At 42.4% G+C, this 14883-nt stretch overlaps 1 protein-coding gene across 1 annotated transcript; it reads right to left on the bottom strand.

Moving 5' to 3' along the window:
* Window positions 1–1325: 1325 nt before the first annotated feature.
* lonrf2 (LON peptidase N-terminal domain and ring finger 2) lies at window positions 1326–13630 on the bottom strand. Its single transcript, XM_069663100.1, has 12 exons — window positions 11929–13630; window positions 8117–8235; window positions 7685–7807; window positions 7404–7574; window positions 6537–6768; window positions 5753–5852; window positions 5390–5504; window positions 5103–5224; window positions 4776–4962; window positions 4533–4667; window positions 4035–4184; window positions 1326–3632 (listed from the first exon to the last, which is right to left on the bottom strand). Exons 1-12 carry the CDS (start codon window positions 12674–12676, stop codon window positions 3474–3476), a joined length of 2361 nt encoding a protein of 786 aa, XP_069519201.1. The 5' UTR covers window positions 12677–13630; the 3' UTR covers window positions 1326–3473.
* Between the last annotated feature and the right edge of the window lie 1253 nt (window positions 13631–14883).

Genomic DNA, 14883 nt, shown 5'->3' on the forward strand with positions numbered 1-14883 from the left:
GAAATGAGCGATCTGGGATGTCAGCTTCTGTTTTTGTCTGTCTGCTGTCTCTTCTCTCTGAGACAACCCTGAGTGAACTCAATGCCCTCCTTATTATATATTTCATTAACAAACACTGCCCCCTTGTGGTCAGCAGACGCTACTCTATCCAACAGGCGAGCGGGGAGATATTGTATAAAAAGAAACAGCTCGAGTTCATTTTGCCCAGCAACAGTCAGACTATATAAAACAGCTTCAGCCTGGAAAGGAAGCAGGAAGATGCTCATAGTGTCGAGAACAGACACCAGACAAAACTGCATCATCGTTCTTGGATGAGAGCATCATCGATCTGCTCTCCAACATCTTCCAGTTTTTGAAGCATGGTAGAAATAGGCTGCTGCATCCTGACAGTCTATGACAAGCCTGGAGAGCTCAGGTTGAATCTCAGGCCTCCCTCTCTCTCTCTCTCTCTCTCTCTCTCTTAGTCGAGGTGTGACTCAGTTCCACACAATGTTAGCTAAACTATGGTCCATGTTTCGTCTGTGGAATCAGGTGTTCGATTGTTGCACCTGCATCTGCCCTCCATATTCACACATACAAATAAAGTACATTTCTAAATCTGCCATCAAAATAATATTTACCTGTTGGAAGTCTGGGAACTTTCTACTTACGTGAGCATCAGAGTCTGTCAACCTGTTCAGCCTGTATCACCGATTCCTGCAGATAAAACTCTGAAACACTTTGTGAGGGGAGAAAAGGGAGGAGACCTGCACCTGTGAGACAGACACAGTGAACCGATCGAGGCTCCTGCTCCTCAGACTGAACTCATTTCACGACCTCTCTTCAACCTTCCCTGTTAGTCAGGTAACCTTTTTACAGTATAAGATTTTTAACCAAAGAGATGTTGGACTTACAGTAACTTTTACTACTTTTGTATAATGAAGAAAATATGTTTGTTTTGGATTGTGGAAACAGTAACTGTTCTCCACCTCACTGAGTGAAATAAAACCCAAAGGGACGTATAGAAATACCCTGGACTGATCGCCCATTTAGAGTCAATGAATTTAACAAGCATGTCTTTAGTCTGTGTGAGGAAGGAGGAGTACCTGGATGGAGGAGGAACCCATGCATGTATGGGGAGAATATGCAAACTCCACACAGAAAGGCCCCCTACATCAGTACTGGGATTCTAACCAGGGACCTTCTAGCTGTGAGGCGACAGCGCTAACCACTGCACCACCGTGCAGCCCGAACTTTTCCAAATGTACGTGTTTATTTTGAAAAGCATTTTTATGTTGGTTTAAGGAACTTTATCCACTGATACAAAAGACAACCAGAGACGGGACTGAATGTGTTTTTCTTTATTTGCGATAAAAAATAGGTATAAGATCTCCCTTTACAAATATACCAGGGAAATGCAGCACGTTGTGAACCCCCGCCCCCGTACGGAGAGCGACCGACTGCAGTGGAGTCACAAACATCTGGAAGGACAGAATTATACAGAGAAACAGTGCATTTACACGCACGCCCAGAATGCAATTACAAACAGAGGGCTCATAACGGAACAAAGTGACTGAGAGTTTTCTTTAAAATGTGGAATAAGTGGGATTTCATTTCCTGTTTTGAATTGCAGAAATATTTAAACTTTCATCGCCATTCATTTGGAATTCATCTTAAACAAACACAGGAAAGTTTATGTTCAGTGTTTCTCACCAAAAACTAATTGAATCCTGGTAAAAACTTTTGTTTTACTTTTGTATATCTTTATGTAAATTCAGTTTGCGCTCGTCTTCTTGCTGCACATTTTCTTGGCTGGTTTAACATGTTAAATCAAACCAGGACACGGCTAGTATGGGCTCACCTGCTGGCACTGGGATGGAAGATAAACAAAACAGGGCCCCACTCATAAAAACATTGCTCTACAGAACTACTAGTGGTAAAAATTGAATATGGTAGCGCTAATCCAATCGTATAAAAATGGGCTTTTATTAAGTATGGGTCACATTTCTTTTTCAAAGTTGCCTGTAAAGTTTGGAAGTGTTACGGAGACATAAAACATTCCTGCCAATGGAGGAACAGTTAATGATGTTAAGAGCGAGAGAAATATGCCGGTGAAGGGTAAGAAGAAAGAATAACAATGTGAGAATGTGTGGGGAAAAAAATCTGTTTGCAAATACTGTATGAGAAAGGAAAATCTTTTTTTAGGCCTCAAGGAGACAAACAATGTGTTTAAGTGAGAAACACTGAGTATAAACACTCTTGTAACTTTCAGCTTTGTAATTGTCTTACTGTGTGCATGTAAATGTACTGACAGAGAAAGAGAGAGAGAGAGAGAGGTGGATAGAGGGTGAAACGCTCCTTAAATAAAACATTACAAAGGCCTCCGAGTTACATTGATATACATATAAAATCACCCAAAATAAGATTTCACCATACACTTACACTTAAGGGCATAGCAGAGAGAGAAACAGAAAAAAAAATACACAATCAACCCCTAAAACTAAGTCTGTATTTGAAGTCCCAGAGATATGCTACAACAGGACAGAGAGTTCCAGATCAAGTGAATCTGGGAGGATGCATTTGTATTTGCATTTCCTAAATGCGACGAGAGCTTGTGCGATAGCCCCACGTGCGTCTTTCCTTTCAGAACCAGCAGAGAGACGTTGCAGAGTCGATCTCACACTTTGCAGTCCGTTACTTTCTATGAGACAGTCTGAGGTACGAGCCGGGTGAGGCAGCAGATAAAGAGCGCTCCAGGTTTCTGCACGTGGATTTACGCTCAGTCAGGAAGATTTTCGATTTTCTGTCGCATGAACGCGTACAGGAATCTGACCTCATGTGCAACTTGCTGAACGGATTTTGTAAATGGTAGAGGAAAAGAAAAATGTCCACCTAATACAGCCAGACCAGTACATTCACGTTTGTGTGTTGCCGTCACGCCAAGTGTTTCTGTTTTTGCTTCATATTTCAGTTGCATGAGTCTGTGTTTGGACTGCACCTGGAACAACTGTCAGAGATGGATTGAGGATGCCACGCGGCGCTGTGGTCGGCCATCTTTTGTTCCAGCTTATGAGAATACTGGTTTGTATATGTCGGAGAGAATCAATCCTCTTGAACCTTTTTGCTCACACACGCACACACACACAAGTTTTTGTTCCTTCATAACAGAGAGTCAGGCAGATTCCCCCAGAGGTGACGCAGCTTGGTCAGACAGCCGAGAGGTCAGAGGTCACTCGTTCAGAGATGTGTTGTAGCTTAATTCATCCAGTGAGAGGAGGCAAGTGGGGGGGGGAGGCTGCATGAAAAGCACCCCTGCCCACCTGCCGCTCTCAACTTTTTCCTCAGAGTTCATGAGCATCTGAGAGAACGACTTGATGTTAGTAAATGGACGAGTAAACACTCGTAGAAATGAGTGGATGAATCAGTCAAATTAAACAAACGGATGACCGAACAACTAATGGATGAACTGCATGGAAGCTCGAGCCGATGACCGATCACCGCGGCCTCTTGCGCGTGACGAAGATGAGGACCCTGCGGATGGCGATGAGGCGGTCCTTGAGTGAGGTCATGGACAGGATGGTGAGCTGGGCTCGATTCTCCAACGGAAGGACAGCGAGGAGCCACCAGCACCAGGCCGGACCGCTGGGACTCGCCTGCAGGAGAGAAAACAATAAATATAGTTTTTAGACAGAGCTTAAAGAAGTGGCGTCCTTCAGGGATCTCTTTAAAAATATCTGATTTCAGAGGCTTAAGTGGATTCATGGCCACGTTTCTTTTCAGCGCGGAGCTTTTTATCTGTATTTTTATGCAACCTTCGAGCAAAATGCAAATTTGGCTGCACAAAATAATGTTTTTACTTTTCCCTAAACACTTTGGTCTTAATTGTAAAATAATGAGCAGCTGTTTCACCTCTTCAGGCATTTAAAAAAAAGTTGCATATCCAAAATTATACCAAGGCAAAATCCCTACTTGGTTCAACTTCTCAGAAATCGTGCAAATCTTTCATAAAAAATGATCAAATTGTTATGAAAGTGGTGAAACTATGGCATCTTTACCTGTGGGTCGGTGTCTTTGCTGGGAAGGTGTCCAAAGTGGCTGAGGATCTGGCTCTTCATGTTGTCTTTCAGGGAGGTGAACCAGCTGTTGGCCTGCTCGTACACAGCATCGTGCAGCTTCACAAGCTCCGTCAGCTCCTCCCCCTCCATCTGATGAGACAGACACAGATATAAGTTTTCATTTTCTTTAAACACAAGTTTGCCTCATTTCCCATGAAAAAAACCTTCAACCTGACTAAAAAGAGAATAATTTGTTCATATTTATCATCATCAGTAAAACTATGTGTTTATATATGCAGAAAAATTGCCATTGGCACAGAGAAAGAACTCAGACATGCATTTTTTTCTCTCCGCTGCTCAACTGTCACAGAGCTGCTTCAGGCAAAAGCTAGTTCTACTTCTACTCTGTGACATTAGCTTGACAGCAGCATGATGGGAAGTGCCCGAGACATCAAGCTGTAAAAGACAGCACACCCACAGAGCCTTCTCTCAGCCCACCTTCTTGTCTTCCAGGTACTCGATCTTGGCGATGTTGTAGCCGTCTCTCTGGCCGTGGCTGAGCACCTTGAACCGTGACACGCCGATGGTGTCGACGACTGAGCGACCATCAGGAAAAAACTTTACATCTCGCACCTGAAACACAGAATAACTAATATTAACACTGATGGAATTCTCTTTCATTTGACTGCATGTTGTTAAAGTAAATGACATCGAATGCACGCTCTAATGGCAGACACCCACCTGCAGCATGCAGCCGTGGTCTGCAAAGCCTTTGAGCTCGTCAGCTATACACATGCCGAACTGCTTGGTCCCAGTCTCCATTGAGCGGCGGATCATGAGGCGGTAGCGCGGCTCAAACACGTGCAGCGGGCAGGGGATGGTGGGGAAGGCCATGGTGCACACAAAGATGGGCACTTCCTGGTTCAGGCTGCAAGAGACAAACAAATGAAATTACTTTAGAAGGCTTTTCAAAAGAACTTTCTGGAACTAGAAAATCAAATCTGTATGTTTGAATGGGTATAAAATACATCAGATGTATCATATATAATCCATTGACTTAAAACTTACTTGGACAGCTCCTTCATCTCCTCTTCATGGATTTTCTTCCTCTCTGTCAGCTCGTCTCCTAGGTAACGCTGCAGCACTTCCTCCATCAGCACTGTTATGTTGTAGCCCCTGGTGGCCAGATACTGCAATGACAACACCCAAGCACAGTCAGTATGTGCACTGTTACATTCTAGAGCTACAAAAAACAATTGTTTTTTTATGATGAATCTATATTATTCTCAACCATAATAAAGTGATGAAGCCCTACATTTGAAGCACATTTGACTATATGAAATGTGTGTGTTTACCTCAGAGAGATTCTCTTTGCACAGGGGGCAGTTGGAGTTGTGGTCCAGGCAGCGCTCCAGACATTTGAGGCAGAAGGTGTGACCGCAGGGAGTGGCCACCGGCTCGTAGAACAACCTGCAGGACAGACGTCAGAAAGCACATGGAAGGATTGTTAACATGCTGCACCCGCCAACTCTGGCTGTTAGCCAATTGACATCATGCCTGCGTGTTTCACATACAGCTACACCCCTATGATTACACAATTGTATTTAGGCAAAGAAAGAAAAGACAAACATTTGTTCTGAGCTGTTACCACAGCTACTGAATGCTGAGTACTCATGCAGGTGGTGTTTGTGTTGGAAAGTTGGACTGTGTGCGCTCACCTCATGCAGAGAGAACACTCCATGTCTCCACTGTCCAGCAGCTCGGCAGGAACCATCCTTCCTCCACACACTGCGGCCTTGTGAGGGCGGCTCACCTCGTCTGTGCAAAAACATCACAACATCAGGATAAATATTTCTCGGAAAGAGCTCAGGTTATCTATAGTCTACGGAGGAGAGATGGCACGCTGTGCCTCTTGTGACTCAGTGTGTTTCCCCGCCATGGCTCATAACACTCTCACAGCAACCATTTATAGATTGTATCACGTGGCCTATTTGCTGCTTGGTATTTTTATGGATTGACTATTGAGCTCTGTCTCAAAAGCTGTAAAAAATGTTTATGTTATGGAGCATAGTTGAATAAAGATCTTTGAATTGAACCTGAATAGAAAAGTAGTCTAACTGGTTCATTACACGGATGCAGGCTGTGGGATGAAGCAGCACTGGATTGTTTGAACAAGAGACAGGACACATCCGTAAACTTCATAAACTTAGTAATCAGCTGTGCTTCTTGTTCCAATCTGCATTGCATCCTGAAATTACTGTGTAATGCTTCCTTGTTTAAAATTATATCTACATCCTTAATTTCATATTTCCAGGTTTTTTTTCTTGCTCATGTGCTATTTCAAATGCTGATTTTTCCCACTTCCCTCAAATGCAACAGGGAGAATAGTTACAGTAATGTGTGTACTGAAATTAGACCAGCATTTGCTTTCTTACAATTTAAATAAAAGAAAAGAAAATTGAGAGATAGCAACATTTTGGAATAAAATTTCAATTCTCCTACCAGGTCTGGGTAGTTTGGAGGGAGTGTTGAATAACGCTGAGGGTCCATCTCCGCTGTGTTTCCTCTTGAGGCCACTAGGGGGTGCTGGCAGTGCAGCCAGAACTCCAGCCAGGCTCTTGGTGCTCTCCTCCCCTGCAGCAGCAGCAGCGTCCGATTTGCTAGGAGACGGTGCAGACAGTCTGGAGGATGAGTCCTCCACTGGAGCACTTTTCGTCACGCTGAACTCTGAGTCCTGAACACACAGACACACACATAGATTAGTGAGCATGGCAAATAGGAAGGAAATATGATGAACTGTAATCAAAATTTCAAGACTAATGTGTACATTTTTTATTACAACTTTTAGCCTAGAGCAGGGAGGAAGAAATATGTATGTTCTCATATAGGTTTGGATGCTACCACAGCAGCTTTTATAGCACTTCCTGTACTTTTTGAAAATAAAACTGTTATTCAACACCGTTATATATGTGGAGACAGATTGTCTATCCATGTGCCAAGATACAATCGGTTACATATGATCCTGCTGACATAAACACCCCTACAACTCAGATTAAATCACAATGTCCTCCCCCGCTCAGCCTCATTCACACTAATCTTCATAATTACACAAATGGGGAACAGGCCTGTCATGTTTTGAAATGTTGTCCTTTCATACAGAAGTGTTTGGATCTCTTGGGATAAGGGATTTAGAAAATACATTATTATACAAGCAGGTAAAGCTCAGTAAGATGATCTCAGATAAGAGGAGCATGTCTATCGATTTCTAAAAACCCCTTTAAACTGACGAACCCAAAATAAAGGCGATAAAGGAAACTTAATTCATTAGGTCAAAGCTTTACATAAAATGTCTGTTGTTTGGTCAGTTACCTGTGCGGAGGAGGAACAGGAGGAGGAGCCAGTTCTCTGTGTGAGCGGCCTCAGGGTCCTGAGCAAGGCTGGCGGTTTGATGAGGCGGGTGGCCATCCCCCCCTGAAGTGGGTGCAGATGCGTTGGCATGTCCTCATTCTCAAACACAGAGGAGAACACCTCGCTGAGAACCTGCAGGATGAAACACACAAATGAATTAAGTTCACAATACACACAGAAGTAGTTGTTGTTGACTTTGGTTTTTTCCAGATGTCTGCGATTTGCATTCGCGCTTTTCTTACCTTCTGAGCCTCCAGTTTGACTTTGGTCCAGTCTGGCTTTAGTGCCGCACACATCAAGTATTCCTGCAAGGCCTCATCGTTACGTCCTGCTTTACTCAGTGCTGTAGCTTTAAGACAGTGAGCCTGAAAGAAAAGAATTGTATGAGACTGTGATTAACATTAACCATGATTTTCTTTCTAAATGCAAAAGAAATTTCACTGCAACTTTATTAGAAACACAACCTTTAAACCACATTTTTCCTTGTTTGGCAACATCTTTTCAAAGCTGCCGCAAGGTTGCAAGTCGGCAAAAATATGAAGATATCTCCTAACTTATATTCTTCACTTTAAACAAAAACAGACATTATGTAGTTCTACTTAAAAAGCAATAGTACTTTATTGCTAACTTGTGCATCACAATCAACAGCTTCGGTTTCCTAAATTGTGTCTCACCTTTGTCCAGAGAGGTTTCATCCTGCAGAGGCTGCCGGCGTCCTGCACTGCCTGACTGAATTCCCTCATCTCCATGTGCAATTCAGCCCGTTGACACAGCAGTCTGCCTGAAGAGGGCGCTATACACCACAGAGAAACAGACACATACAGCATCAGGTCAGTGGACAGGCCTCCAGGGGATGGGCGTGCTTTTTCTAGGTCTAACAGAAGTAGGGCAACAATGCGACATGAGACCTATTTTATGTATCAGAATGCTATGTAACTTGTGTCCTATAATAACTCTGATGCCGGTCAGGTCAGAGGACGACTACGTCTGGTTCAGCTGTAGACCCAGACACTGCATTGTCACACAGATGTCCGTTTGCCCCATTTACAAATTAAACTCCTTACTAATTGTTACATAAGCACCTTATATACCTTATTTGGACTTTTGGCACCTCTTTTAATCCTGTCTGTCCTCATTTTTTTTCTCCTATCCGAACCAAGAAGCTTGGGTGTTACGAGAGCGCTATTTCATCCTTTGATAATATAGTATTTGTTAACATATAAATATGATAAATAATAGATTAACTTGGTGCTGCTGTTTGTTCAGCGGAGCATTTTTTAACAGAAATCTTTCTCATCTTGAAGAATCAAACCTGACAGTTAACTTAAACACTAAATAAATGTGTATTACGTACACACACAATATTCAATATTGCACAAGCCTGTAAAGAAACAGGACAGTGACATCTAAACTACCCGACAAGTTGTTTTCTTCATTTTTCATAAACATGTTTAAAGAGTTTGCCCTGCAACTAAACTTATATCATATCATAACTTACATAACTCTGCTTTTCCATCCTTGGTTTGATTCAAAGTAATTATTTTCCAACATTTTGGAAAAGAACAAACCTGGCATCAACACAGTGTGTTCCTTCCAGCCCGCTAAGTTGGTGACCCTAACTCATTTTCCAACTAAAAAGTTACTGGCTTCTGGCTTTGGCACCTCATAGGTGGAACTTTGGATACTGAAACCCTTTTGAAAGTTCTTTGAGTTATATTTATCCAAAGGCTCGAACACTCATCTTTCCTGAAAACTGAACGTAAGGTGAAAAGTTTGCCTGAGCTGAGTCAGTTGAGGACCGACAATATATATATTGTATTTTATTGAAACACATTTGTAGGATTTGCTGCAGCAGAAATCTATTGGTATCCCTCAGTAGGAGTGGGGGAATGTCACAGATATACCCCTTTCCCACTGAAATTAGCGTGTTGACGCGGGTTTTTCAGACCCGGGTCTAAATGCCGATTGTAGCCTTTCCAACTGAGCAAAAAAGCCAAGTGTAAGCGGGTTTTTTGACCAGTGGGAAAAGGGCTTTAGTCAAAGAGACTTAAGTGCATACCTAGAGTCATATCTCTTGTAAATGAACAGTAAGCAGATATATGTTAAGATGTTATCAAATCAAATGTCAATTTAATCAAGGTGGCACCATGACTCTATAAAATCTTTTCACTGTATTTTAAAAAACAAGCTAAAACCTGACGTAAACATCAAGGTGTTGGTTATGAGAAGGAAACATCTTCCCGAGTTAGACTCCCTCTTGGGCAACGAGGTAAAACTACACCAGCATGTCCTATCATTGCTCACAAAGCTGGTGGGCATTGTTTACTCCTATCCTTGGAGTGTCAGTGCTCTATGATGGGAAGTTTGATCCATCAAGACCAAGAACATCTGACTCACCAGAGCAACAACAAACTTGGCAGGAATGACAATTCACAGTAACATGGCTGTGAGAGTGCATTAGCTCAGCTATGATGGAGAGGAGACTGCAGCTCCTCAAGATGGAGGTGCTTCAACAGAAGGTGGATGACCTAAATCCTCATAGCTCAAGAGATCCAGAAGGAGCAGTCACAAGAGGTTATCTTGCTGCTTTTTAGCATCAGGTTTTCCCCTGTTTCAGTCCTGCTGTAGACAGTCTGTTTTCTTTCTTCTGGGCAGATAAAGTTTATTTCTTTTGGGGTTTTTTTTTAATTGAATTACTGTTATCCTATAAGTTATTCATCTCTTTAAAAACTGAAACGATTTCCAAAAATGTAGGCTTTGTCTGGGTTTTCTTACTTTGCAAAACATACTACAATCTCTTTCAGTCTATATTTTTTGGTGGAATTTAGTAGTAACTTTATTGTTACATCAAAATGTAGTTCATGTCTGCTTTAACAGAGCACGTCACGAAAAAAATGGGCATTTTGTTTCTCCCAATGTTACAAATCTCTGGGCGTTTTAAGCCTGTACAATGCTTTAATATTTTCATCACATAGTCATAATTAAATTCAGATTGTATTAACTTTTACAGCTAAATTGTAATTTTTTCTTCTTTTTTTCAGGTCATTCTGACTATTATTGTTATATAATTACTATTTTTATTTAGTCTTATTCATTTTTTTCACCCTTTATTGCTTAAGGCATAAACACAGAGCAAAAGTGGGTACATAAAAGAACGACTGCAATCTCTTTTTAAGTACGCAATATTGCACCAAACACAGACAGTAAAATATGACATCCCTTTCTGCATGCATTGTTGTGCAAATCAACCAGCAACAAGACAAAGCTTTGCCTAAATGGCACAGGTTGGATAACAGCTGCAGCACTACTGCTGACATCATGAGCCCATTATGCTCTTCCTGCATCCCAGATACCAGACGGCCTCCTTCTGCGTTTGTTGGGAAAACACTGACAGAGCTGTGAAGGCACTCTGTCCTCATGTCACCCAAAGTCCTTCACAAGACAGAAGGCATGAATCAATATTGATCTGGGGAGAGAAACGTCTGAAAAATTGCCATTGGAATGCTCCAAATGACAAAAAAGATGGATTACATCCTTTTGCTAGACAATTTCCTCTCCAATTGATGAAGGCTTTAACCAACGTGAGTCTAAGTATCAGAGATGGACAGCTGTGGCAGCACCTTTAACACCCCTTAAGCTTTTCAAGGACCACAGACAGGAAATGGATTTTTAATGTGTGCCTCTTATGTAGGACAGAGGTGGAAGGAGGGCAGTTCAACTGTCTTTTAGGATTCAAACTGTGCAACATGAGACCTGCCCTGGCACACAATTAACGAAACCCACTGGCACTATTTATGTAATGTGCCAGGGGGACAGAACATTCCGCATTTCGGCTGCGGAGGTTCAGGATAACAGCTGCTTAAAGTGACACAACTGTCCCCAAAAGATGGAACATAGAAAAGAGGGAAAAGAGGACCTTTTAACTGCTAAAGACAGCTGTTTTACTTATTTAGTTTATAGCTACAGTTTACCCTATTTTCACTGCTTGTTATCCAACACATCATTAACCGGCTGCTTATGAAACACAACCGGGGGAGGGGTTGGTTAAGGCTAGATTCACGCACCGTCTGTCACAACTAAGGAATGTATGAATGCAATAGCCTATATAAGCTACTTTCAAATAAATATAGTATTTTAGAAATATACAGAGGAAACTGGCAAAAGTGTGGAATAAATCCCTTTCTTGTAGCTTCTCTATTAAAACATTGCAGAGTAGACACAGGAAAAATGATGTAAAGGTGCCATTGAAGGCAGATGATCAGTATGTGTGCTGCTTAGGTAATGATGAGGTTTGGTGTGTCACATAACGCCTGACCTCACTGCAGTCAGGCTATGTAAGAGATGCGCCACCTATCGGTGACACTGAAGAGTGAAAAAAGTAGGTCATATATATAAGCTCTGCAGTTTGGGTGCGAAACGTGCCACGTTTTACACAGAAACATGCACATTAAATACCAATGCATAAATGAAATATGTGCCTTCTTACCTAGATCCACTGCTGCATTGTACTTCTCCAAGGCATCGGAGAGGTTTTGTTTCTTCCACAAAACTTCCCCTTCGATCCAGAATTTCCTAGCTTTGCTCTCAGTTGCAAACAGTTTATCCAGCAGGCCGCTGAGAACGACATTCAATCTCCTTCCGTTTGGTAGTCCATCTTTTTTGTTCAACTTTTGTTTGCATTGCACACACTCTTTCACAGCGTCGTCCTCCAGGCAGCGTTTGCAGAAAGTGTGTCCGCACTCCACTGTGGTGGGCTCGTGGAGGAGACATTTGCAGAGACGACATGAAAACAAGTCCAATGTTTCGTCCTCTCCAAACTCGCCATCATTTTCAACTCCATCCTCTCCACTACTGCTGCATTTAGTCAGTACGTTTAACGTCCCGGAGATGCCCAGCTCTTTTTCACGTAGAGTCCGAGCAATAGTGTCCACCAAGAGGGGCAGCTCGTCTGGGCGCAGCTTACCCAGGTTGGCCGCTGTGCAGTACGAGTCCAGCGCCTCAGATATCCGCCCAGCACGGGCTAGAGAGTCCGCTTTCCTCAGACACAAGCCCCGGTCCGGATGCGGGAGGTCTGCGAGCTGGGAGCTGTAGATCTCCACTGCCAGGCTATAGTCCCCAGCCCGGTTGGCTTCCTCCGCTACCTCCAGCATTTCGGGGCAGATCCCCGCAGCCCCAGGGTTGGAGAGCGGGTGGAGGAAGAGCTCACCCTGGTGGGGTCTTACGCTCGTCTCCATCTTCCGAAGAGAAAATAAGATACTTGGACGGCTACTAGGTTCAATGATAGTCTTGCAAAAGCAGACCTAACTCCCAGAGCTTTTCAGAAATCATTGCTCAAACTATCACCAGTCCCCGAATCGTGCCAGATTTCACTGAAGGCCATTATAAGTAGACTAGGACTCATTCCGAGTCATACGACCTCAACCCCGATAAAATAGGACGTCTGTGTAATATAGTTAGTCCGTGTCAAAGTCCCACAAACAAACAACTATGTCCTCTTCACCAATGAAGCCAGTACGAGACGTGGTTGTCATACAAACACCGGCTCTGTGAGGTAGAAGGTCGGTGTTGTTTCCGCCCTCTTTACAGCAAGGAGGCGGTCTGATAACGTCTCACGGTTACAGTTGGAAACTTTCCAGATAATGTTACTTTTTCTGAAAACACGGAAATTAATCTACAGTATTTTTATATTTACTCAACAGCCGGTGGGTAAAGTCCTCCGCGCTTAGCAAGTAAGAAGCTTAATTTCCATTTGGTCTGTCTTGCGAACTCGTCGTTTAGATAACAAATAAACTCAATAAAGGCAAAGTTTCAAGTTTACAATAATGTACGGTAAACACAAGTCGAATATATAAAGAATATATCCTTGCTACAGATCCACACGCCAGTCTTTACTCCAGTGAACCGCAGCTGATCGGCTGTTGTTTTTATGTAAGAGACCCTGGGAGCACTAAACCCGAGAGCTAGCAAACGTTACGGCAAGCTAACACCGATCGCCCCGTCTCTCTTCCTCTCTCTCGTCGAACTCCATAAGCAAAGTCTTTTTAACCTATTGTCCCAAATCTCGTATATTTCGATGAATCCAGGTGTCATGTCCTCTTCTCACAAGATGAGAAATCCCCGATGAAAACAAAACAGCCACTTGGGTATTCCATCTTGGTCGCTAGCCAGCTAGCTTCTCTGGCTAAAGGTTGTTGCTTCTTCGGATTTCACGTATCATTCGCTGAGGCAAACGCAGGGCGTCACGTGACGCACGAGGCGTGCTGCCATTGGTCCGATATGTGGCTCACTTATATAACGCAATTATATTGTATAACCTCTCAGACTCAGACAGCGGTATATGCATGTCTGTGAGTTTCACCAAAAGAGGCTCATATTTAATGTTGAGATTTCACACTTGCTAACACAATAAGACACATTCAGGTTAAATAAAATCACAGTGTTTCTTAATGACCCCGAATTATCACTTTGTCCCAGGTTAACCCTTACTTCCGGCTGTGGGATTGATTCATTGTTTATGTAATGCTTTATATAAGCAGTGTTACAAGTCTAGTTTTGGAGTTGTTAAATAAATGTAAAGCACCTGAATACATATCAAGGTTCAGACTGATCATACTGAGCCAAAATAAACTAAAAAAAAATAGAAACATCCAGTCTGGATTTGAACCAATCTCAAACTTTGTGGTGTTATTCAGCTGTGACCCAATTCAGGGACCAAGATTCTCCACATGACCCAGCCCACAGAGTTGGATCCTTTCAGAGTAACTGGAGGCTGAGCTGATCCTGCCCCCAGGAGCAGACTTTACCATTTAGTAACTGCATGGGGCCCCGAGCTCAGACGACATACTTAAATGTTATATAGCCCACATAATTGTGTTCCAATTCTTACATATGCAGCATGCAACAAATTATACAATGTGACCTATAAAACTTGGACAAATCAAGGCAAATTATTTCACCAATGCAATTTATATCCCATTTAGGATACTCAAAATAAAAAAATTAAGGGGGGATACAATTTAGGTCAGGATTTGCACGGGGGCTTCAAACCTCTGAATTTACTTACTTTCATTAACCTTGCCTTTTAAAATAATTAAAATGTATATTTAAGTGTTTAAACTGTTTGGGTGACTTGATTAGGTCCTCTGTCACCGCAAAAAAAGCATTTATTAACTGAAAAATAATATTTGATTTATATAATCAGTGAAGATTATGGAATTGGGGCACAGCACATTTGGCAGGCAAAGTGTACTACAGGATGTGAACCATACTAGGACAAGTTATATATTACAGTTTAAACTGAACTTAAACTGATGAACACAACGTAAACCAACGTCACAAGAAAGAGAAGTCAATTTAATTTCTGCTGTCTTTAAGAATCACTGGGGGAAAGTTGGGTCTATTCCTTGTTAACTTTTGAAAAAACTTAAATGTAAAATCTTAC

Source organism: Semicossyphus pulcher, unplaced genomic scaffold (assembly GCF_022749685.1).
Source record: "Semicossyphus pulcher isolate SPU_LCO1_2020_fin unplaced genomic scaffold, fSemPul1.0.p SCAF_15, whole genome shotgun sequence".
NCBI classification, from domain to species: Eukaryota; Metazoa; Chordata; class Actinopteri; order Labriformes; family Labridae; genus Semicossyphus; species Semicossyphus pulcher.